Source organism: Pelodiscus sinensis, chromosome 14 (assembly GCF_049634645.1).
Source record: "Pelodiscus sinensis isolate JC-2024 chromosome 14, ASM4963464v1, whole genome shotgun sequence".
Taxonomy (NCBI): Eukaryota; Metazoa; Chordata; order Testudines; family Trionychidae; genus Pelodiscus; species Pelodiscus sinensis.
This window is the reverse complement of record NC_134724.1, coordinates 5,138,942-5,165,121: the sequence shown is the minus strand read 5'-3', so window position 1 is coordinate 5,165,121 and position 26,180 is coordinate 5,138,942. Positions and strand designations below refer to the sequence as shown.

General features: G+C 45.5%; 1 protein-coding gene across 6 annotated transcripts in view; it reads right to left on the bottom strand.

Annotated features, from left to right (window-relative positions):
• The window catches only part of MEGF11 (multiple EGF like domains 11), a 486,582-nt gene that overhangs the window by 131,899 nt on the left and 328,503 nt on the right, over positions 1-26,180 (bottom strand). For all 6 annotated transcript variants that reach the window (XR_012895692.1, XR_012895693.1, XM_075896881.1 and 3 more), the window contains exons 8-11: positions 24,510-24,630; positions 17,122-17,258; positions 10,570-10,782; positions 1,331-1,505 (exon numbers count right to left, since the gene is read on the bottom strand). Coding sequence is in view for 4 of the 6 variants with exons in the window: in XM_075896881.1 (XP_075752996.1) it covers positions 1,331-1,505; positions 10,570-10,782; positions 17,122-17,258; positions 24,510-24,630 (646 nt within the window). In the remaining 2 variants the exon portion in view is untranslated. The remainder of the gene's footprint in view (positions 1-1,330; positions 1,506-10,569; positions 10,783-17,121; positions 17,259-24,509; positions 24,631-26,180) is intronic.

Genomic DNA, 26,180 nt, shown 5'->3' with positions numbered 1-26,180 from the left:
TGAGAAGGTCCTGGCCCTACTGCATCTATAGCACAGCCTGCAGGCTGCTGCATGGCAGAGCATTAATATTTGCTCAGCAGGGCAGAAGGGACTCGAGGAGGGGAGAAAAGGTGGCTGAGATACTGCTGAATCTTCTTTGCAGTCTATATCACCTAGCATCTGAATGAACTATTGTAACTCGATTCATCTGGCATGCACATGAATGACAAATACTCTTCAGAGGCAATAAATTAGCAATTTCAAGGCTTTACATCCCCTCATGGACTAATTGCCAGAGATTATAGTACATTATGAGAAAGCAATGATACTAATGCCTAAATATGCTTCAGTGACTATAGAGCTATCCTCAATAACCATGCAGCTTAAATGTCAGTGCAAGAAGGCTCTTTATTAGGAGATTAAATATTATTTTGAAGCAAGGTGATAGGATTTTACTGTGCTTTCATCTTTGCAGGAATGCAGTTGGGGAGCAATATATATTTTTACTAACAGGAAGAGTAAAGGGTCCCAAGTATTTGTATGCTGTAAATCTGAATGGCATTCCTGGTAAACAAGGGGATCTTTAGTTTGCTGTTGCTGTTAGCATGCTGTGGGTCTGATTTCCCCCTCTAGCTTTTGGTGGTTTCCTAGTGGCTGGATTCACTCTTGATTTATGCCTGTGCTAATGAGTGGAAAATTAGTCTCCATGGGCTGTATTTAAAAAAAAAAGGCTTAAGCCAATTAGATGCACAACAACTACTGACTCACCATAGGAGTTAGGTACTTACTATCCTTAGGCACTTTTGAAAATCCTACCCCACGCGTCTCCAAATGCGTACTTCATTGAGACAACTGCTGAAGGGCAGACCGGAACACCGACCCTCAGGCTCAACTTTGAATCTGTCCTTGCCCAATTCTGGGGACTCCGGTTGGGAATCATCAGAAGACCATGTGACCTATACCCATAGACTCATAGAACACTAGAACTGGAAGGGATTTCGAGAGGTCATCGAGTCCAGTCCTCCGCCCTCAAAGCAGGACCCAGTATGGTCTAGACCATCCCAGACAGATGCTCTAAACTGCTCTTAAATATCTCCAGAGATGGAGATTCCACAACCTCTCTAGGCAACTTATTCCAAACCCTGACAATTTGGAAGTTTTTCCTAATGTCCAACCTAAACCTCCCTTGCTGCAATTTAAGCCTATTGCTTTTTGTCCTATCCTCAGAGGCCAAGGAGAACAATTCCCATCCCCCCCCACCTCCTTGTGACACCCTTTTAGATACCATGAGACTTAGTTTTTGCAGCCCCTCCCCATGTTAGATACCCAGTTATTTTTGTCCCTCTCTCACCATATATCCGGGAGCACAGGTGCATTTCCCTGTCACGCTGCCGCAATCTGCACCGTTCCGGCAAAGACAGGTCAGCTGGCAGCCTTCCCCATAATATCCAGGAGGACAGGTGTCGTTGCAATATAGTCCAGCCGAGCCAGCTTTACAGGTACATTCTCCAGAGAGCGGATGGCAGCTAATGAAGAAAGACAGGCGTTATGGAAAAGCAGAGACGAATAAACAATCCTCTTTGTAACTAGCAAGGGCACCTTAAAGTAGAAAATCCCAAGTAAAACATCGCTCAGAGTTAGATTATCAATTAACTGGCACTTTCCCCCCTTCAAACCAATGTGGGTTTTGGCATCGAGACCAATGGGAGAAGGACTGGGTGGGACTTAAGCTCAATAGGGTCAGTTAAAGATGGGCAGGGGTGAGGTCCAATTGGAAGGCAGCAATAAACTAAAGGAGAAGGAAATCACTGTCTAGTGGTCAGAGAGGAAAGGGGCTCTGAACAGAATCCCTCCCCCACCCTTGTGGCATGGAGACGAGTGACCGCAGGGCAGAGTCGTCAGAAAGGGCAGCTAAATGGGAAAGAGGGAACATGTACATGGAAACCTCTCGCAAAAGGATTGTCCCTGGGATCCCCAGCGACATCAGGGGCCTCCCAGGCACCGTCTGGAACCTGGGCACAGGACTGGAGACAAGAGGCGTCCAGCGACAAATTCTCAGGGGTGCAGAGAGGCGAGCCAGGGCTTCTTGCGTGGGGTGAGCGGGACCCCACGGGACACTCGACGGTGCCTGAAGGCTGAAAGGCGAGCGCTGCCAATAGCCTTCAAGTTCCATTTTTACTAAGGCCCACGTGGCAGCTGAAAGGGGACAAAGTATACCTAAGAACCAGGCTGGAATTGTGCCTGGTCTTTGTGCAAGTGGCCATGGTGGGGAGAGGACAAGCATCCTTCTTCCCTCTGCTCCCACGTTTTCCCATGCCACGAAGCAGCCAGTGGGCACCCATTTGTGCCCCCCCCTTCCTCTCTGCTGTGCAGAAATTGCTCCCTCCTAGCTCTCCCTGGGGTCATGCAAAGGGAGCACAGCCATTACCCTTGCCTCTCCTCTCCACTGGCCAGCAAAGCCAGCTGGATGCAGAGGAGAGAGCACGTTGGATCCTCCAGTGGGCAAATTTCTCCAGAGTTCTGGGGTTATTCGGGGAAGCATTACATTACTTCTGGGGCTCCGCCCTAGAAATCTGTGGTGCAGGGGAGCCGACAGCTTCCACAGGCCCCCAGACAAGCTGCAGCTCTGCACCCCCAAAAGAGGCAGGGCTTCAGGTGGAAGGGACGGGGACTGGGCAACCGGCCCTCAGCGCCGCCTGCACCATAGTGCACCACCCTCCCCAGCGCTCAGAGCTGCCATGGTGTCTTTATTGCGCTATCTGACCCTCTGGCAGAGAGAAGAGGAATAATGCAACAAGTGGGGACTACTTCTACTACTCTCGAAAGCAAAATCGGTATATACGGAGAGAACATTCTTAGAACCTTCTTCCTGGGGCTTCCCAATCCACGGTTCCATTTACTGCTTATAGTTAATTATCGGCATGTCTTGAGTGAATGGGTTTCTTCGTAGCGATGCCATTCATATCCTCTGTCTTCCGTTTAAAGGTAAGCTCATACAGCATGGCTTGTGAGCGTATTTTATGCACTTGGGTGAAGAGATTAGTCACACATTGTTGTGACTAAGAATCACCACATTTTGGGGCTGTCATATGTTTTCATCATAAATAGTGTTTTACCGACTAATTAAAACAATTCATCAGTCTAATGAACCACCAGCCATGAAATTCTCCTGACAAAGCACCCCTGAAATGATGGTGGCTCGCACAGCACCTCTTCACATTTAGATAAAAATAATAAAAGCTCATTTTTTCTCCCTGCGCATCTATTCATCATTATCTAATGGGAGCAGAAAGCCAAACATTAAAGAAATATTTCTGGAGTGGATTTTTTGTTTCTTTGGTTTTGTTTCTACTGCACGTATGATAGGGCTTCTCCAGTGCAGCATCTGTTGTCTAAATTAAATCTTTCAAAAATAATATATGATCACAGCAGTCTGAATCAGTCTGTGACAACTCAATTGAAAATACTCTACCCCGTAAGCATTTCTGCTTCAAGGCTGGCTCTTTTATCAAACAGGACAGCTTTTTTGCATGGGATATAGGCTATTTATTAAGGGCAAAATTCATCCTACCCGCCCCCCCCCCCCAAGCTTGAATAACTGGCATGGTTCGGGGAGCTGCAAAAAAGAGTTAGGGGGGAAGGAATCCGCCCCCAGGACAGATGTGTGGCAGCTCTGTCATCCCTCCATGGAGCCGATTCCACTTCCAGACTAGAACAGGGCCACGATCTTGTGCCTTTGGATTCACATAATCAGCCCGATGGAGCCAAGGTGTTTTTTCTCCCAAAGTCCAAGTATATCAGAGCAATCAGACTGCTTTTTTTTCCTCAGGCTCGGCACTTGTACTTCTTAGGATTCTCAGAATAGCCTGTATGTTCCATTAAAGAATGCAGCTACCAAAGAACCAGGAAACTCCTCTAAACAAAACTTCATGGTATCTTTTTTATATTCTGTGGACGTAGAAACAGTAGGCGAACATCCTATGGAGAATACAGTGCACTGAAACATAATATTAATCTTCGATAGCCATGTTGTATTGATGGACAGCCTTACTCATGGACTTATATATGTCAGAAGTTGGTAAAAAAAATCTGAGTTCTCCTCCGCCACGACTCACTAGAAGATCTTGGTCAAGTCACTCACCCTCTCTGCATCTCAATTTTTCCATCTGTAAAATGCCCTTTTAGATTTATAATTGATAGTTCCATAAGTATTGAGTTATTATTGCAGGAGCTTTGCTACTTGTAAACCATGCCACTGCATTCTAACGTCAATAGAGCTACATACAAATCTAAATGAAGTCCCTTATTATGAAAACTGAGAGAATTAGTTCAGAACCTCCTCTTCTGTTGTTTCTTCTTTGCATCAGCTTTCTGCAAAAATCCTATCAATGTTTAAACAACTATATTATATATATAATTCAGTGAATTTAATTCACCACGTACAGCAGGTCAAGGTGACACTGTTTTAGACTTTAGACTCAGGAAGGGTAAAAGTTTTAAGTAAGACAAGAAATTCCATTAACAAATCAGATAAATGTGCTTAATCCCTCCCCTCCCCAGTCTAAAAATGTACCCTCCAAGCCCATCTGTCCACGTTACGCTCTGGCAGCCTGATGGATAACGCATACAAGAAATTTCTCCCTGCCAACCAGTAAGCTGCAATTAAGAAGCACAAACAATATAGACAAGCCAATGGGCTGATCAGGGAACACAAGACCCGTGGACACATCACAAAGGGAAGCTCAATAGCATCTGGGCCAGGGCAGGCAGTAGCCCTAGGCAGCAACCAGGGGGTGATGCTTGAGGGGAGGAAAAGTAGTCTGTGCCTTTGCAAATGCCTGGCTGAGCTGCAAAATTATTTAGTGATGTGGGGAATTAGCATGTCTGAGCAGGGTGAAGCAGTCACCTGCCTGCAGCAATGTTCCCTCTCATCTTTTCCAGCCAGGGGCCTGCGGAGGCTGTTGGCTTCCCCGTTCAGCTGCAATACAGCCCTAGGTTCAAGGGAAAATACCACAGGGAAAGTTCCATGGAGGTTAGCCCTGATGACCCCATCCAACAGAGTCGCAAAACATCTCCCCCTGCTGGAGTCTCACTTGCTCCCAAGAGGTTTCGTCACAACCCCACAGCTCCAAGTCCAGGGCGGTGCACAGCTGGGAGGTCCAGGAAAGAAATCCTAGCACCAGGAGTCAGAATTCCCGCCTTGCTCTACTATTGCTAGTGGGGACAAGCGTTTGCTGCTGGCCCATACGAGCAGTAAATTGCTAAAACCCAACGCTGGCTCAGCTGCACTGGCAGCAAGCTGAGGAGAGGAAGACAAGATGAAGGCCAGGAGAAAGTCGTAGGGGAGTAAACCCTTCACTCTCTTGCAGACCTGGGCTCAATGTCCTGGTAGACACAGAGCAAGAGTGCGGCTCCTTACTTCCTCTGCTTCCTGGGGTATACAGCTCAAGTGACCATCTCGCCCTCTTCATGCTGGGATTGGCTGAAGCCTTGTATGGAAGTTCTCCGAATGCCTTGGTGCAGGAATTATTGGGTCTCTCTCATGCAGACGGCCAGATGAGATGATCATAATGCTCCCTTCAAGCGTTCTCTCTGATTCTATGGGCATGTCTACACTAGGAAATGATTTCAAAATAACTACACTCCATTTAATAACGCCCGAAATAACAAAATTGAAACAACGTGTCCTCACTACAGGGAAGCCTCAAAATGAGTCCGAGGCTGGCTTCGGTATTGTGGATTCGCTAGCTCGACTCAGAGGCCCAAGAAGCACCTGGGAGTAATTAGTTTGAATGACTCCGGGGACTCATTATTTTGAAATAGCAGTCCTGGAGCGTCCACACTCCTGCTATTTCGAAATAACTATTTCAAAATTAGCGTTATTCCCCGAGGAAAGCAGGAGTACAGATTTTGAAATAAGCAGCCTGTTATTTCGAAATAACGGGCTTGGTAGTGTGGATGCTCTGCTTACTAATTCGACCTAAGGGGGGTTATTTCAAAATAAAATCCTAGTGTAGACCAGGTCTATGAAGACGTTGAAGCTTATCTTTTACTCCAGATAGGGTCCTCTTCTCCCCCCCCCTCCCCAAAAAGCTACAGTTTAAGCTAGTTGTCCAAGGACTGAACTGAACAGGACAAAACCTTTGCCAGAAAAAGCAGCAGGCCTCTCCCATCCCCTATCCAATAGTTAATAATACCTCAGGTTGTGAAGGTCACAAAACGAACAAGCCACCAGCTTTTAATGGCATTTTTGGAAAGCAGATGACTGTCCATGTCGGAAACCGAGTCACTTTGGAGGCCAGCCACCTCAGGAGTGATACAATCTTGGTAAGAAATGCTCTAGGTGGGAGCAAGTCGAAATTCGGTACAAAGAGTTGTTCAGAATAGGTAATGTCTTTGGAGAAGGTCATTTCCTATCAACTCAGAACTCCTTGGCTCAGAAACTGACAGGGTTCTGCAGAGTTCATTGAAAAGTGAAAGGCTGAAATACCATCGATGAATGGAAGAACACGTCCAGATCGACAGCTCGCGGGTATCTCTTTGTTCCGCCACAGCGGTGATAAGATGTAGGAAAAAGACAGATTTTATCAATGGAGAGACTAGACTCATTTATTAAGGAGAGCAAGATCTCATCTTGAGCAGATGCTGCTGCAAGTGAAGCTGATGAGGCCAAGATGAAAGGAAAGGCACTGTCTGGGCCAGGCCTACTGACGGGGTGGGAGAAGACAATTGCCCAGGGGCCTGGTGTTTCAAAGGCAACTCCCACTCCACTGCTCTGCGGGGCGCTAAGGGCGGGGTGGGAGGATCCAGTGCTGTGCTCTGGGCAGCGCTAAGGGCTGACTGTCGTTGGCCCCGCCCCTTTCACCTGAGGCTCCACCCCTTCCAGGGCCGTGGAGCCAGGTCCCCTCCCATACTTTGCCCTCGGGCCCCTAATGGCTGTTGGCCCCGTTGGATTGGACAGAAACCAGGAACAGCTTAGCTGTAGAAAGTAACTAACTATTACAGGGAATGAAAGCTAAGAGAGGTTAGTCTGTCTGAAAACACAGGCCCTAACCCGTCTTGGCACACTGTTTATCCTAGCCTGTCCCCAGGCGAGGCAGGTACTTCCAGCCAGCCACCTCTGAAAGGACCCTTTGTTGTCCCTCAGGGGGTGCTCATTGTTGGGAGCACTATTATGAATTACTGTGGTTAATATAAATAAGTGTGGTGAGTAATTTTGATATGGCCTCGTACGTGTGAATTTGCTAGAGGACTCGGGGAGCAGGATTCTCTTAACATTACATAGATGGTGTAGAAATCTACTGGCAGTGTTAACATTATATTTGAATGGTTAATAAAGGTTCTAGCTGCATGTGTGTTTCAACATTGAACTTTGGAACCGATCAGCTGAGGACCTGCTCACCGGATAAACAAACTGTAAAAACATGCGATCAGTGGGCTTGGTAGAGGCTGATCGGGCTCAAAATGACACTTTCGGATGGCATCACACTAGATGCTCAAGCGAGTGACTGATGAGAGGGTAAATGTTGACTGAGCTTTGGTCTGTATCTGTTTTACAGTCCCGCTTCCCAAATATTAATTAGAGAAAATCCATAATGAAATGCCCACAGGGCACATTTCTAAGACATGACTCCTTTGAGAGCAGCAGGGATAAAATGTTAAGAATATCATAGGTTTGTTAGTCCCTCAATTAACAGCTGATGATGTCCGTGACCCTGTGAGACAGAAGACCTCAGGGTAACAGAGAACCTGTTTGGGGGGAGGAGGGACAGTTGACAAGCAGAGTACCTGAAAGCAGAGGGGAAAGAAGAAAAGAAGACACAAAAAGAAGTCTCCCCTTAGAATGGAGAGTTATACCTGCTTTGTTTGCCAATCAGGATGCTGTGACAGGCCAACACAGTTACTGAGAAACAACAAAAGTAGTCCTGCCACACCTTAATGACTAACAAAAATATACAGAGTATCACGAGCTTTCGTGAGCAAAACCCACTCACTCAGATGATGAACTGGAGTAGAAATAACAGAAATCAAGTTGTTTATGACAGGAAAATAAAAGGTATCTGTCGATTGTAGCACCGGTGGGCTGGAAGTGTCCCATACTTAGTTTTTGATGGAAAAATGCAGTGTTAAAGCCACTCTCTCCTGTCTTTAACTCTGCATTTTTACATCAACAGCTAAGCATTTCCAGCCTCATTAACACCGGTGCAACAATTGATAGAGACCTTTCTTTTGTCTGTTATAACTTGGTTTCTGTTATTTCTACTCCAACTCATCATCTGAGGAAGTGGATTTTGCCATGAAAGCAGACAACTAAATGTATTTTTGTTAGTCTCTACGGTGCCACGGGACTACTCCTTGTTTTTAGTGTTACAGACTAATATGGCTACCCCTTTGAGACTTTTTAACATAGTTACTAAGGTTTATGCCAGGGGAGGGGGGAAATGAGGCTTCGTAGGGAGATATGTATTATGTAACCTCCCTCAAATAAATTACTATGCATTAAGCACACTGCTTTCTGAATTTTCACTGGTACCAGTGACAATCTGCACAGCTGTCGGCCATTAAAGATTTGTTTCAACTCTCATCTTTCTTATGCTCCTGGCTGGGTCCTTCATCTTCCTTCCATGTGAGATTGCCCCAACCATGCCAGCTGGCAACTCCACCAATAGCTTTCATACAGACCTGCACCTTGGCTGCCTGTTCTACGTCACTACTGCACTCAGACCCCCTCTGACTAAGGATCTGGCCTTAACCCGAAATGTATAACCCTCAGCTACACACGCCTATCACTCTCATTTACTGCCGTGGTTTCCGCTGTATTACATAACACAAGCTGTGTGAGTCTGATGAGGTGAAGAGACTCCTCTGTGGCAGACCACACACTGCAAGCAAGTGTTTCACCAAGGAGCACATCTGGAATTGTTGCTCTGCTCAGAACGATGGGGTTTCTAAGTATCCCACTGTTGCTTAGGGAAAAGCGCCAAATCTCAGGGTTGCAAAGTCTTAACGCTCACAGTGGAGCACATGGAAGATCAACCGATGGATACAGTCAGCCTCAAACGTGGCAGCAGATTTGCTTGAAGTATTTTTGCATGTGTGCAAGAATTAAGTGGTGCCGCTTGCATGCATAATTCAGGAGTAAGTATTTGTGTTTTAGCAGGCAGCAAGACTACAAGGGAGCTCTGTCAGCAGTAGCACTCAGGAGTCCACCAGTCTGGTTTAAAATTGAAGAACGTCCATATCAAGGGCATCCATTATTCCTCTCTCTTTTTGAAACCTACAAACTCCTGGGCTGGCTGTGAATGTTGAAGAGGAAGAGATGGAGAAATCAAGAGTAGGAATGAGAGTAAAAAAAACCCCAAAACCACCCTTTCATTTAACAGTCCAAGCCCCTACATTATCCTATTTGATGGTTGCCTGGTAGAAAGGTATCAACATATAATGGACAGATTTCCACTCCATACGGCTGAATGCAGAGCCTTGCATGGTCAAAAGTTTCAGAGGGGGAGCCGAGTTAATTTGTCACAGGAAAAACTTAAAAAACAACAAATTGTCTGGTAGCACTTTCAAGACTAACAAAACATGGAGTTAATCTGACAGATAAAGAACCCTACTCCAAGCACTTCTTACTAGGTGTTCAGTAACTCCCACCAAAATCTATTCGGCACTAGAGACCCTTGGCATTTTGCAGGAATTTAGTGGTCAGAACCCTGCAGGATTGGGCATGAAAAGAAGCACAAAGAAATAAAAAATTAAGATCTGACCTTTTCCGTGAGGTTTATTCCATTTCAGGTACCCTTCCCTGATAATTATTTTCTTGAATATTTTACACATGCACATACTAAATGAAGAACAAAAATAGGCACACATGAGAAGGGGAGATAAGTCTATTTTGACAATGTTGACTTCGTTAGAGTGCTGGAGAGCGACTAGGGGATATTGATTTAGGTCTATTTATACATCTGCTTCAAGTGTTTTCAACAAGGTAATTTGCCACGAGACATAAGATGAAGCAAATTAGGTTTCATTTTGCAAGTGTGTTTGGAGTGCATAGACTCAATAAGAAATGTCATGCTGTAAACCAAGTCTGAGAGATGGAGGTTCGTAAAACATCTCTGTTCTGACAGGATTTTTAAAAGGAAAAAAAATACAAAATATTTTTACTAAAACAATTTAAAAAGGCAGCGTTCAGCATCATGGTATTTATCCTTCAATTTGTGCAGTTTTTAGCCTTTTGATGTACACTATGTGTCGCATAAAAGGGCCTCATATTACAGCCTTTACTTGTGCAAGTAATTCTGATTTACATGAGTACGGTTTACAGGACTAAGATATAGATCTGAATATTCAGGACTTCAGTGGGACTACTCCTCTTCCTAAAGTTAAGTCCATGCTTAAGTCTTGTGCTTAACCGGGACTTAAGATTCCAAGCCTGTAGTCGCTCAAATCAAAGAAATAATTCACAGGAGTTGGCTTGGATCCTAAGGAAAACTGCTGGGAGAAAGGGGTGGAATCAAATACAGATTTTTCCCATGCCTTCTTTCTTGTATCTACTAGTCCTTTGACTAGTAAAAAGTATGATTTACATACCTGAGTGTGTTGGTGATAGTGCAAGGACATTTCTTGTGGCATTTTAGGCCATAAAGCCCTTCTGGACACATTCTTTCTTGACAATGGAGCCCTTTAAACCCAGGGTCGCACATACACGCTCCATTTATGTGGTAACACTTCGCACCATTTCGACAGTCACATTTTTGAGTGCACTGGAAGCCATATGTCCCAATAGGACACTCCTCTTGACACCTGCAAAAAAATGTGAGATCTGATGAAGGCCCAGTGCTAAATAGAGGCTAGTCCATTTATAACTTTTCCAAGGGAATATTTTGGCTGATATATTAAGCAGAAAATCACACCTCATTTATTTAAGTAATGTACTGAACAAATGAAATCATTGAGGTGATGCGTTATCTCGAGCCTGTAAACTGATGCTAACCTAAAATGTATTTAATCTCCGTCCAATTAAATTTCACAGTATTTACACTAGTGTTAACAAAGTGGCTGCGCGATCGCTTCCTCAATAATTACACTCAGAAAGCATGAACAATTTGATACACAATTATCTCCTTTCTTGAAAGAAGGTCATCTATATTTGCTTTCTTCTAATTTTAAAAGCACTGCACACTTCCTTAAATGCATACCATACACTCTGAATGCTAATCAGGGCTGAAAAATAAGCATGATCAATTAAGCAATATTAAGATAAAAGGTGCTACAACAAAAAACGATTTTATTTTCATTTTTGCACCTGGTTTATAAGAACAGTAATTTGGGTTCCTTTTCTTGCTGCATATGTACTGTCTATCCATAGGAATTTGAGTCTCAAAAAACCCTTTTCATTTATTACAGTAATTCCTCATTTAACACTATAGATGCGTTTCTGAAAATGTTCGTGCTAAGCGAAAACATTGTTATGCGGGGTCAATTTTCCCATTAAAAATAATGGAAAAGGTGGGGGTTGCGTTTCAGGTGCTGATGGCAAAGTCATTTTTTTGTTGGTGCTGGGTTGTCAATGTCAACATTCGATAGCTAGCAACACAAGTCACTGCGGTTTGTTAAAACACAAAGATAAACACACGAATGAGCGGAGGAGCGCTGTGACTCATGCGTATTACCACTGTTTTCACCAACTTATACCTCCGCGCGAAGTAGTCCGCCACTTGATTATTTTCGTGTTATTTGGGGATGGTCATGTTATTTGAAAAACGTTCTCCCCAAAAAAATCGTGCTATTGCAAATACGTGTTAAGCGGGGATGTGTTAAACGAGTAATTACTGTACTATGTGGTCACTAACACAAAACCTCGGACAGACAGCTTTCACCTTCAGTGAAGTTTTTTCTCCAGAATTAGTATAACAGAATCCCATGAACAAGTTAGAAAGGTTGTTTTTAATGACATTTTTTCCTATAATGTTTCAAATATTGCCCTGCTTCTGGGCTACTCAACTTTGGAAGTCCCCGGGTACTCACAGCACATGCTGAGGGCCGCAGCTTAAGTGTGGTTTCATATACATGCAAATATATATGCAAACATATGCAAATTGCTTCTTTCACACTGGCGGGCATGAATACAAAGATTAAGGCACGACTACACAACACGCAGGCCCCATTTAAGTCCGTTCTACTGCTATTAATAAAATGCAATATTTACTCGATTTCCACCCATATGGCAGCACTTTTAATGAGCAATGATAGTCCAGGAATGTAACTACTAAAACACCTATCAACAGAAGACCATTATATATTTACTATTCTTTTGTTTTGGCTCCCACCCGTGGGCTGCGTGTTGAGTCCCGTGTAAATCCAAACCGCACCGCAGGCCGCAAACAAATGGGCCACGGAGTGTTGAGTAGCCCAGCCCTATTGGATACTTTATGAAATGTTGAGGCCATATGTTCTGAACAATCAGTTTCCCTGTACTGTGCAGAGCCATTAAAGAAATCACAATATTTCCTAGCTGAAAGGCCAATAAAAGTCTTGGGAAATGAGACTGTTTCTATGCATGGTGCAACTTGATGATGTCTGTATTTTACAAAGTGTTAGCTACGCAGTTTACATGAAACATCCTGAAGCACACCTACGCTGCATTTGTTTAAAAAACTCAATACTCTCATTTCATGGATACCAGATATTGGATATAGCATGGGTGGTAGGTGAAGGCCCAGCTGAGGAAGGCAAGCCCTAAGCCTCGCCCCTCCTGCAACCTTCCCTGCCCCCACCCTAGGTTACTGCCTCCAGCCCCAGCATGGTCCCACCCTTCCCAGGTGACCAGAGCAGCTGGGGCAGTCACCTAACAACCCAGTCCTTCCTGGCTGGCCAGGGAGATGGGCTGCCACACTGTGCCTCAGCCCTCTTGGGCAGCTGGCAAAGAGCGTAGGCCGTTTTGGCAAGGCAATGCCTTCCCTTGCCTACATTACCCGCTGTCCATGGAAAACGGCCTATCAGCATTAATTTAATCCCAAGCGCTGATTAAAATGTATATTGTAAATACAGTGGAGGGAGGTGAGTGTTAAATGTCTTTTTGCGGGTCATTTCTCAGTTGGCATATCAGAGTTAATATGTAAAAGACGAAAGGCGCAATGCAAGCCTGGCAAACTACAATGAAACCGCTCAGTGCAGGAGAAGAGAAATCACTGTTGCAGTCTCAGATGAAGTTGTTTTTCCTAAAAATAAACAAATAAAGTGAAGTAACAAAGCCTAGCCGGTGTTTTAATTGCAGCATATTTCAGCATGGTAGTAGTTGCGTTGTTCAAGATCAGACACTTGGAATCCAAAGTGAGAGGAATGTGTGGGAAAAAAAACAGCAGGGAATGAGTTCTGAGAGTCACCCTGAGCTAACTATTGGCTGCTAGCTTTGCTGTCCTCAGTATAGTCCAAAACTGCAGCATAACAGCCAACCAGGAATAATGGGAATGGGACTGAAACACTTAAAACAAATGAAATACAATCAATGTATTAAGAGGGCTTGTATTTCCATTGGCACATGCAGCTCTTCTAGTGAGCAGACTACTGTACTCAACAAGATGAATGCATAGTCGATGGTGCACTGTATCATGCTATATTTATAGAAGATGAAACATTACATAGAAGGGGAAAAAAGCATCTGGAAATGAAATATTGACGACCTAATCCATTTACATAATTAGCCATTTTCTACTAACAATTTAACCAACTTATTTATCTGGAGATCAAGCAGCTACTGCTAATGAATTTTATACAAAGAACACTAATAACGATTCCTCTGGAACATAAGGATAATCACAGCAGGAATTAGCTTTCTCCTGAAACATCCTTCCTTAGCAACATATCAATCTAATGTGTCCATAACACCATTAACAACCAGATACATTGCTCAATTAAATTACAAAATGAGCTGCAAAGCCCTTGTTGTGTTTCTTGTTTAATTTACATTGCTTTCTGCCTATCTGGGGAGACTCACATTATAATACCTACTGAACTTTAATATGTTCTACAATTATTTGGTCTGGGATAATATGGCTGTCACCTATAGAATTAATGGAAGCAATTTCACAAAATATTAAACAGAAGACAGCCTGTTTAACAGCAGAAAATATTACAAGCACCCACATTATTTTCCAATATTAGTTCTGGGAATGGGTCTTATGGAAGAATGATGCTTCTGTTTTCTTTATAATGATCGCGTTTTTGTACAATAGACAAAAGCTATATGCCATCCAAAATACACTTAAAAGCGATGGAGATCACTGTTTTCAAGGCTATGAAGTATTTATATAGACAAAACAAGAGAACTGGTTTGCTTATTCTATCATAGAAAATGTAGTATTTAGCCTATTAAGATTCAATTTCTGAGTTTAATGGCAAGATGGAAAACCGAGCTAAAATGCCAAGTTCACTTTTGTTGTTATCAGCCTTATAATTTTCATACTTCTATTTTCAGCCTCCAGTTGTGCTTTTGCTATCTTATTCCGTTCAAATAATTTATAATACCAACATTTACATGTGCTCTTAAGTCATTTAGTTCAGCACAGAGCTATCTAGCAAGCACTACTGATAGTTCCAGTTTGCTGTAGGTATGTAGTTTTGTCCCACTTTCCAGAAAGCAAGGAGTGAACAAAAAGTGACAATTAACACCTCCAGGCTTTTGTTTCCATGTTAAGTCCTCAAATATTTATCTACCTATATATCATTATCTGTCTTACAGGACTCCAAACTGTATAGGACTCTATACTGACAATTTAAAAGGGTCATTAGCAGATAATTAAGATCTAGTAATAATGATTTCACAATATCTAGTATTAATCGAAAAAGTCAAAGAAAATACTGTGTTGTTTGGAAACAACATTCCCCTGATATGTCTGCAGTGAATTTTGTAGCTTTATTATAGTATAAGGCCTGGAAAGCAAAATAGACTATAACCCTAAAATGAATCTGACAAGTTTGTCTCATTGTCCAAGCTGAGTGAAATGCACAGCATTAATCGTTCAAGTAATTTAGGTTTATTAAATATTGAGCCTGCTCCTGCTGCCATTAAAGTCAATGGGAGATTTACCATCAACTAGTTGTAGTTAACAATAGGTAAAAGAAGTGTGCCCATCTAAAGAACAAATATTGACAAGTGAAGTCCTTTCCCCACAGAAGTCAACTGCAAAACTCTTCATTGACCTCCATGGGGCCAGAATTTTACCCACGGATAAGATAATTCTTTGGGCTTCCCATAAACTTTCTGGGGTTCATCTAAACTGAAGAGTCTTTTAAACAAGGCATGGAAATTTCCAAGTTGCTCCTAGCCTCGCTTGCTGCTGGAGGAGTTGAGTATGAAAGTCTGCCTCCTGGATATGAAAACATCGGAATCTCCCTCCCTCTTATGTACATCCTAACCCTGTTTCCCTTTGGGATACCCTCCCTTCCACTTGGCCCCTTTTCTTCTGTCCATCATGTCTATTATGGTCCTCACTGCCTCAGTCCAGCAACCCATGTAAGCAAATTGAGCTGTTCCATAAATACATACTTGCTTAAGCTAAGATTAGCTATGCCATCTAAAGGCTCCCCCTCTCCCCCGCAACTAAAAGGGACACTTACTTGTTGACATAGAGCTTTGTACAAACTGGAGACTTCCCTTGTTCCCTAGAATGACTTCTATTCCCATCTGCTTTGCCAGACTGCCACTGCTATTTGACACCTTTCCCAAAGCTCAGACTGGTGTCAATTACATGGAGACACCTGATTTCAACTGAAGTTGCACCCTTGCAACACAGCAGAATGGCCTTCTACATTTAAGTGTAGCATTTAGAGCTGGTTTGCGCTGCTTCCCTCACTCCCCTCCCCCAGCCCCCACCCTTCCTGCAGCTTAATGGGGCTTGAGGGCTTCTCTGGGACTGCAGCAGAGCTAGAGAGATTGGGGGCTCCTCTCTACCCCCCTCTGCAGGCCAAGAGGAGCACGTGGGAGAGGGGACAGAGACAAATTTGGTGCCCCACATTTTCGGGTGCCCTAAGCAGCCGCATATTTCACGTATGCCACAATTACAAAATAAATCAATAAACTAAATCAACTGGAACATAAATATTCTACTACAGTTCAGTGTACAGTAGACAGAGCAGTATAAAGTCATTGTTCATATGCAATTTTAGTTTGTAGGCCACGTCTTCGCTTCCCAAAAGACTGACATTGCAGCGGTCGATCTTCCGGAGTTCGATTTAGTGGGTCTAGTAAAGAATGCTCAGTCGAATGCCGAGGGCGCCCTAGTTGATGCCAGAACTCCCACTCCTCACGAGGAGTAAGGGAAGTGGATGGGAGTGATTCTCCCATCAACCTCCCCCTGTGAGGACAGCACCAAAGTGCAGCTTAAGGTACAATGACTCCAGCTATGTTTTTTAGGTAGCTGGAATTATGTACCTTAAGCTGACCTTTGGCTGTCGTGTAGATCTGGCCTTACTGAATTCACTAGTGTTTTTCATGTAGCTGGTTGTAAAACTAGGTAACTTATCTAAATGAGTTGAAGTCTATGTATCCTGGTTGTGAACCACTTCACTAGGGATAAAATTGAGTGGGCTATCACTTAAAATGGACTTAAGTGATATATAGGCCTTCTGAATACATATATACACTTCAATAAAGTTGTTTAATCCAAGATAGCTTTGTTAAACAATACCATTTTATTTGAACAAATTAAGGCTGCCTCTTAGTTTATAAATATTGATGATTTATTACTTTTTACTGGCATCAGAGGCTGCAGCAGCCCAGATGGGAAGAGAGGAATGTATTAAACTACTTCATTGCTTACTCTTGAGGATATTAATTTGTATAAATACAGTTCATTTACATATCTTGTAAACATGTAATGCTTTCTATTAAATTTGTCGCTGTAAATATCTAAATTTAATTTAATTCATTAAATTTTTTTAAACGAGTTACAGAAAAAAAAAAAGAAAACTAACCCATAAGCAGTGAGCAATGCCAGTGAAAAGTAATAACAAAGGCATATTTATGAAGCCCGTAACGATCTAGGAAGAGGCACCTACCTTCAGCAACAGAAATAAAACATGCTGTTTTCCAGAGAGCAAGAGGGTCTAAGATTCATATTGAAGAGCAGTGAGTTTTATTACCTGTCTCCCATATATCCAGCTGTACAAAGGCATTTTCCTGTCACATGATCGCACTGTCCTCCATTATGGCAGGGACAATCCTGGCTGCAGTTAATTCCAAATGTTCCGGGCGGGCATGGCTGTGCACACACAAAGCCCTGGGGAGGTGCAGAAAGAGCCATGTTTCAGTGAAGAGTTGCAACATTCTAAATATTGATTCGTGTATTTATTCGGTCCATCCGGCTACTCTGGCAATGTGTCTTGTGGACGTGGTTTAAGAGAAGATCAAGGCGAGCCTAAAGATTCTTCCACCAGAATTAACTCCTGCCTCCCATCCCCTCCATATACAATTGTCTCCTGTCCCCCTGGCTGCTCTCTGCATGGACAAACCGAGAGTCGTAGAGATATAACTGGGTTCCCTGCTGATGTCCCTCTGCACACCCACAGAACCATGCCCCAACTTTCTTCTCTGCAGCCTCCAGCCTTGCCTTGGGAGGAGACCGTCTCGCTGAATCAACCTGCATAAGCAACCTGCATAAGACGCTGTCCATAAACTATAGTGACAGGCAGCTGGCTAAGCCAGGGCCCTGCCACTATAGCTAGGGTTGCCAGATGGTTGAAACGAAAATACCGAACAACCTCCCCCCCCTCAGAAAAAACTCCGGGAAAAAATTCTGTTGAAGGAGGAAAGGGGGGGGGGGAAACCAAAGTTGTTGACCAAAACAAACAAACAAACAAACAAACAAACAAACAAACAAACAAAAAAAGGACTCCAAGGACTTATTAAGCCAAAAAGAAAATGTAAAATAAAACAGCATGTCCCCTTTAACAGTGAGTGCAGGGACAGGAACAGGGGAGCGGTTGAGCACTAAGACCCAGGGGAAGCATTGCCCTAGGTCTTTTGGCTGGCAGCTATTTTGTGCCGGCAGCCTTGGGGAACCAAGTAAGCATGGGGGCTGGGGTCGGGGATCTGGGGGTGTTGGGGGCTAGGAGAGGCTCGGGGGGGGGAGGGGAGGGCCAGGCGTTGAGTGTTTGTAGGGTTGCCAGGTGCCTGGCATTTTTGCCTCCTGGCCGGGGAAAAATTCAGAAAATACCGGACATGTCAGAGATGTGGTATTCTCTGAATTTTTTTACCGGACAGGAGGCAAAAATACCGGACTGTCCGGGTGAATACCAGACACCTGGCAACCCTAACTACAGCCTGGCTGAATAGGGCAAGCAAAGCCAGCTGAGCAGGCCCAGGCCTGAGGGGCTAATGGGAAATAGCTGTGGGCCTCATTAGCAAAAGGGCTAGATAAGGGAGCCGGGAGGCCGGGGGGGGGGGGGGAATGGAAGGGGAGGAGCCAGAGAGTGGCCGAGTGCGCTCCCCAGCCAGAAGGAGAGGCTAGCCGAGTTAGCTGCTGGAACAACAAAGCTCTGTAAACAGGAGGGGGTGGGAAATTGGCAGGGACGATAAAGGACACGGGTGATTGCACCAGAGAGGGTCTCTGGTTGATTTACGGCTGAAGAAGGGGTCCCGGGGCCAGAGGCCTGAGTGAGGACCGTACCACACTATGAGCTACATTGTTGGTGACGGCCAAGACCCACTCACCTCCTAATGCAACCTGGCACTTCAATACACCTCTGCCCCCCAACTCCAGGCCTTCAGACCGACTGAGCATTCTCCAGCGCAGACGGCCGAGCAGCATGGACAAACCCCATTGGCCTATAAACGGACACATTTTCATTCCAAATAGGCTCCTGAAGCTCCCTCCCTCCTCCTCCCTCTCCCCCCCCCCCCGGCCACTGTCCTCCTCTGGGATGTTTTAAATGGAAAACCAGCAGTCAGTTCAGAATGTTCTTCCCACTGAAATCAATGGGGAGAGAAAATAGTCCCATCACAACCCAACAAGCAACTGGATGATCACATGGGGGGGGGGGGGGGGGGGAGACTCAGCCTGGGGCATCAGGCCATTGGCAAGTCCATATGGCACCTATGGCTGGTTTGGGACCTCCAAATCCAGGTCTCAATTCTGTCCCAAGTCTTGGACCCTCCCCCCCCCCCGTCCCTCTGCTCTTCCCACCTCCTTGTTCTCCTCCCTCCTTCCCTATGTTGCTTCGACGGTGGTGGCAGAAGAGCTGCAAGCTGAGGCGAGACAGCAAACTTTTAACCCAAGCCATTAAAGTTTGCGACTATTGTAAGGAATGGAGGCAGGGTCTCGCAATGGAAAGTGCTGGGAAACCGTAGCTACCTGCACCACCTTCAAGACACAGCATCTGACAGAAAAGCAGCAGGGATTTTCCGTAACTTCTTTTTTTGGTCTCTGGAAAGCAGGGGTGGGGAAAATATGGCTCAGGGGCTGGATCTGGCTTCTATGGATCCAGCCCCTGGGCTCAGGCCTCCCCCGCACCGACATCAGGGAGCCCGTAGAGCCCCGTATGCAGCTGGTGTGCTCACAATAGCTCCCTGCTGCGAGGAGGGAGGAGAGCCATAAGCCTCACAGGCTGGAGTCAGGTAAGCCGGGGCCAGATCCAACCCATGGCTGGGGAAACGCTGCCTGGAGGTTTTTCCCCCTCCTCTCCAACGGGCCTGCACCCCAACTCCCTCGTAGTTCTCCCCTGAACCCTCTTAGACCCACCAACCCCAACCCACTCCTGCACCCTCCCTCCCATCCAGACCCTTCCCACACACTGAACCCCTCATTTTGGGCCCTGCCCCTCATGGTTTTTTTTCCTTCTCACTTTTGTGCAGCCCCTGAATTATTTTCCTGTGGCTCAGTGGCCCCCCACCCAAAAAGGTTCCCCACCCCCACTGTAAGTCTCATTTCCCCAACCAACCGCCAGGGGCTCTGAGTTCTGAACAAACCACATCGGAAATAAATCGTCCACAAAATGGAAAACGGAGCATCACCGACGAGGCTATGAATGGTTACAGCTCCTCCTCCCGGGCCCACTGTCAATGGCTTAGGAAGTTCTGTAATAGCAACAAACCTGCAGCAGAAATGCTGCCCATCTTTCTAGCCACACAACCGATCCCTCAAGGCTTAGCCTTTCTCAGTGTGGTTCCCTGGCTACAAACGCACACATTATGGCCTCAATTCAGCAACAGTCAGATTCCACTGTAACAAACAGGTCCCTCCGGGCGAACGTGATAAGCATATACTTATATAGAATGATATATTTGGAAATGCAGGTATCCATCTATCTGGATAAATGCATTTTCACTTCATGTCTCAAAAAGAACAGGATTTCCATCAACAAACAATGCGAAAAATAATACTCTGAGATCTATCCCCTGGAGTCAAGTGAATCTTCAGGCATAACTTCTTGCATTAATGTGTGCTAAGAAAATATAGAACGTCCTTCTATGGAAGATTAAATGTCAGCCCCAAAGAGTCTTACACATCTAATCAGCAAAGTTTATTTTTTAAGATCCCAAACTCTCAGGCTTCTGCTTTTAATGTAGATTCCCAGCTTTAGTACGATTTTGCTATTGAGAAACGGTCTTCCCAGCCCTGGGTTTATTTTATTTTATAATACAACCAATACCACCGCAACCAAATGAAACCCGCCTGTGGCTGAGATGAAGGTGAAAGCACCCACCAATCAACACCCACATCTACTGGAGTGAAAAATGCTCAATACATTATAGCATTAGAAGCCACTCTTCTAATGCAGTACTTCATAAAATAGGCTGCATGCTGCTCTGATGAAAAAAATATGGGAAAACAAAAACTCAACAGAAAATACGGAGTTATTGTAACTCACTCTATTTCTGTCAGACTCCTGCTTCAGAGTAGATGTTTTGCAAGGCAGAGGGAGGTGGGGGGAGAAGAAACAGCCTCTGCAGGAGGCAGATCCAAGGGGAAAGCAAAGGCTATCTTCCTAGACCACTTTTACCCATCCAACTTGGTGCCTACTGTCCCAGGACAGAAAGTACATCAGGGAAGTAATGTGGTAAGATCCCAGGAACCATACAATCTGCATACATTTACATTAGTATAAATTCAGGGAGGAAAAACACACACAAACATACATACACACCTTCTCTCTCCTGCTTTCTTTGAAATATCATTAGTAAACTTCCGGTTGTTAAACAAAGACTATCAAGTGTAAAATTAAAATAAACATCTTTTAGCAATCCCATCTCTCCTGTTCATTTATTACCCACCTATGTCTGTCTGCACAAACCACGGCATGCATCAAACTCCAGCAAGAAAATGAAAATGAGTTACTCTGTCTCTAGGTATTGGATTTTCAGCCTTTCATTAATACCCTGGAGAGTGCCTTTAAATTTAAAATCCCAACATTTACAAGCTGAATGCTTCTACTTATAATTTCGGTTTCTTCCCCCAGAATACTTGATCTCTCTCTTCAATTTTGAGTTATGCTCAGTTCAAACACATCAATTGTTAACTCCCGGTTTTTCTCTGGAGATTAAGCAGCCAGCAACACACTTTTCAAGAAAGTCCCTGTGGGCCACCAAGTGCTGCAGAGAAAATCCTGAACTTCAAGTTGCACAGCGCAAGCGGGACAGAACGAACGGCCACATCTGCTCTGAAGTATCGGTGCTGTAGCACTCCACTTTAGAGTCCACCTTGCACCTTAAAAGACTTCTAAAACTTTGTAATCTTTCTCTACATTCCTGTTTTTCTTTAGTGACTTTTCCACCCTGCGAGAAAAGACCTCCTGCTCAGACAGTAGAGAGGAGTCTCGTAAGACAATTTCAATACCCAGGCATGTGCAATGCAAACATTAGAGGTGCACTGGTGACAGAAAAAAAATCTCTTGGGTGTCATAACGGTGCTCATTCCTTTTTACTAATCAACCTTCAGCATGTGGCAGCTCTACCTGCCAGCCTGAGAAAAACAAAGGGGTTACCTGCTTCATGAGTTAGCCACACACCTCTCAGAGAGGAATGGTTTTTTGCTCACCTTCTGAACGCCGAATGAGGGTGACTTCCCCTGTATTAACACTGGTACTTGTTTCTTGACGGGCTAGGAGTGTCTTATGAGATAGATCTACTAGGCGATCTTAGCATAGGGAAAGGGTTAGGCTGAAACATCTGTGAAGGGATGGTTTGCTTATGTGCCTCTATCCCCCCGTGATAGCTTACAACCTGCCACCAGAATCTCAGGAAAACATCTTATCTGGAGCTAGCACTATGATCAAAATGTTTTCGACACGCTAATTCAACTCTCTCGCCAGCCAAGTTTATCTGCTAGGCTACAGGAGGTGCTTTAAACCTCTCTGGGGCCAAATTCCTTGTTGTGTGAGATGATCCAGTCCCACTGAATCAAGGAAGGTGCACCGGTAACGACTTCACACTCAGTCTCTTGGCAGATTCCTATTCTGCTGACTTCAATAGACATTTAAACCACTCTCTTTCCGTGTTTGGCTCCAGGTTCTAACCCCCCTGCAAGCTTGAGACTGCTGACACCGAGAACGCTGTTGCGGATTGGGGTACTTGTCACAGCATCACGGTGCACCTGGAAAATCCAGGCAGCCACATCTGGACAGGTTTCCGGCTAACGGAAGACGCTCACTTGTGCCGCAGAGGCTGGAACTGCTATGCGGGTGCATTCCCTTCCTCTCTCTTCCTGCCGCGCATGTGGAGGTGTTTTGCGGCGCTAGAGGAATATGAGGGCCTCTCTCGCTCCAGCACATCCCTGGTGGAATCAGGCCCTCATCAAATTGCAATGTGTGATGATCTTTATAGCATCCCACGTATTCGAAAAATTACAGGCATTGTTTTCCATTCAGTTCCAGCAGGACTGCCAAGAGACTAATTGCCAATCCTGGCAAGGAGCCAGGTAACTAAGTGCAGCTGAATGGTGTGCAGGCCGTGGAGATTTGACAAATCCGGGGAGAGTTAATTATCACATTATTGATAAAGTTCGGGATTTTTTAAATGTTTGGCCTGGCTTTCCCGGCACACAAAACGAAAGCTGAGGGTAATTTGCTCTCAGGGGGCCAACTGTTTCACGCAGGCAAAACTCCTATTAAAATCAATGGGAATTATGCCGGAGTAGGAACAGTAGCCCTCACCTATCTCTGGGACCGTGGCCCAGCGATACTGTGTCTGTTCTCTCTGTAGTCCGGCCTGCCGGGATCACGATTCACACTCCCACCTTCTCGTTCTCCCCTCTGTTGCGAAAACCACGTGGAACTTTGCACTCAGTTGGGCATTTGCTCAGCGTTCTGAACAAGGGCTCCACCAAGAGAAGACCCAAAGAAAAAATGGGAAGATAAAGAGGCCCAATTCTCCCCCCCTCCATCCACAGGGGAGTTGTTGGGGTCAGGGAGACAGTTCTCTGTGGGGTGTAGCGTCCTCCTACTCCTATCACTGACAGCTCTGCTGCTTTGCACTTCAGCTTGGGGGAGCCAACCCTCCATCCGCTCCTTAATCCTCTGCCTGTTCCCACACCCAATGCTCAGGGGATAGCACAGGGCATGCAGCCCCTGCTCTCCCCTCCACACCTAAAGCCATGATGTGGGGAGGATTGAGATGTGGGTGGAGGAGACTTATTCCTTCTCCCCCCCTCCCCCCCCAAATGGAAGTGAATGGGGCTGGTCACAGTCTCTTATGCATTTATTGCATTGCAGGAATGCCAGGGCCCTACAGAAATGAAAAGGCAGGCAATGCCTTTGCAATCAATGTCTGCAATGGGTTCAGAGTCAAGCATACGACCAGAGACAGCAGGAGGATACTTAAAGCAGACAGAGGGAACCCAAGGTAGTGACATAAATCAGTAAGTTATAATAGACCAGAAGATTTACCCGGTGTTGCTCAGGTCCTTAACTCAAATAAGTTTTGTTTTTCTTCATTTAAATCATTATTCTGGGTGGGGCTGGGGATGAGGGATTCAAGATGCAGGCTACTCCGGGGATATAGGATAACTGCAGCCTCTCTCACCACAGTAGCTTGGGGCCAGGTGAGAAGTACCTGTCCGTGGCCACTGCAGCTGGCACAGCCAGGGGACAGTCATGTCCCCCAGCTGGAGAAGAGACAGACACACAGACAGACACACAAACTCTTTGAAATATATAGTAAACAGTTGTGTCTTTCTCTGCCCCTGCCCCCTGCTGGCCCAATGGGGTTATACCTGTCTCCGTCATCATGTCTGTCCCCTTGCTGCCCTCTGTGGTCATTCCCTCCTGCCAGACCCCTCGCTTTCCATTTTATGAGAAACAATCAAATTCCAGGTACATCCCATTGTCCTGGCACAAACAAACCCTGCCTTTGCTTTAATGATAAGAAGAAGCTTCATCCCAAATTTGTTGGTCCTAGCTCTTACTGCATAGGAGGAGTTCTTGAACCAACGGACTCACAGATGGACAGACGCACATGTCTAAAATACTCAGTAAGACTCGGACACTAACCCTAAGCAAAGCTCTACAGGTGCGGTGCGTAGGAACTTGTTACATACCGTCCATCCAGGCGGACAGGAGCACTCTCCGGTGATATGGTGGCAGACTCCCCCATTCTGGCATGGACAGCGCAATTCACACTGAGCTCCGTGACTGCCGGGAGGACAGTGCTCTTCACAGCTTGGTGGAAGGCAAGTGGGGGGAGAGAGAGGGGACAAAACACAAGTGAACACTTTAAAAGCAAACCTCATTAGGAAACTGGCCAAAGCCACACCACAGATCATCATGGGAGCTCAAGTGGGTTTCATTCTGTAGAGTCCTGCAAATCTATGGCTATCTGCTTTATTGTCATGGGTACCCACATCTGCGGATGCGAATGTGTAACCCACACACCTTCTGGGTGTGGTGCCCTGTCCCATCTCCCGGCACCGAGACCAATTACAGAGAATAATGAGTCTGCTCTACAACCTTAGCTTTTAGCCAGCTGGCTTTTAGCTCATGCAGTGGAGGCTTGTGCACTAAGCTCCAGAGGTCCCAGGTTCGATTCTACCTGTCGGCGATACAAAAGCAGATCTCCGCAGCTCATTTTTGCAGATACAACATTTTGTATCCGCGCAGCGCTCGGTGATTTAGTGATGACAACAGTAAAAGTCAATGAATTGAGATCTCCAACACTGATGCTCCTATGAGAGACTGCGTTAGTGTTCTGAGGAGGCAGCCCAGCCTGGCTAGTTCACAGTCTTTACTCAGGTAGGAAATCCCACCAACCTCAGTCCACCTGCTCCCATGAGCAATGACAACGCATGTGCATGCGGGCTGCAGGTTGAAGCCTTTAAAGCTTCACAACGTGACGCAGCCATAAACCAAGCAGCACACCAAAAAAAATGGCAGGGGTTAAAAGGCTGAAAAACATGAAGTGTTTTGTTGCTCCAAAATTATTGCCAAATGTCACATGAAATCCCCCCCGCCCCCGTGCAGAGGGCAAGCATAAGGCCACCTGAGCCCTGGAACTCCCAGCCAATGCCCCCGGAGGTCCATGCGAAGACCGCATGGCTTTCCTGATACTGCAGTGACCCGGAGAGGCTTTGCGCTCGCTCTCTGCACCTGGGTGCACAGTTGGCTGCTTCTTGCTCGTATTACTCATTGTAACAGATCAGGCTCTTCACAAGCGACCCACAGACTATTCCCCCACACGGAGAGGCTCGAGCGACATACGAGTTGCTGATCCTGCAAACACTTTGCGGCTGTAAGTGGAGGCATCAGTGTCAATGGGAGCACTTAACAGCAATCCCAACCGCTGGTAATTAGTGCTTACAAGATTCAGTTCATAATGCTGCGAGGCAGATAATAAAATATTTAAAGGTATACAACGTACCGGTAACAAGCGAGCCCTTGGGCAAGGTGGGGGTGAGGGCTGGCTCAGTGCTCCCGGAAGGGGTGGGGCCTCAGGTGGAGGGGTGGGGATAAAGCTGCAGACCTGGACTGCGCTGCCCCCTATCAGTGCCACCAGGGCTCTGCAGCACGCTGCATGGGGCTCCAGCAGCAATTTAAAGGGCCATGAACTCTGGCCACTTCTGCACCTGCAGTAGCAGTAGTTGGGAGACCAAGGCCCCTTTGAATTGCCACGCCCCTACCTGTCAGCGGGCCAGATTAGTACAAGTTAAGATCTTTGTTATTTTCTATCCTTTGTTATATTCTTTCCTCCATGCTGGCCAACAAACTGAGCTAGA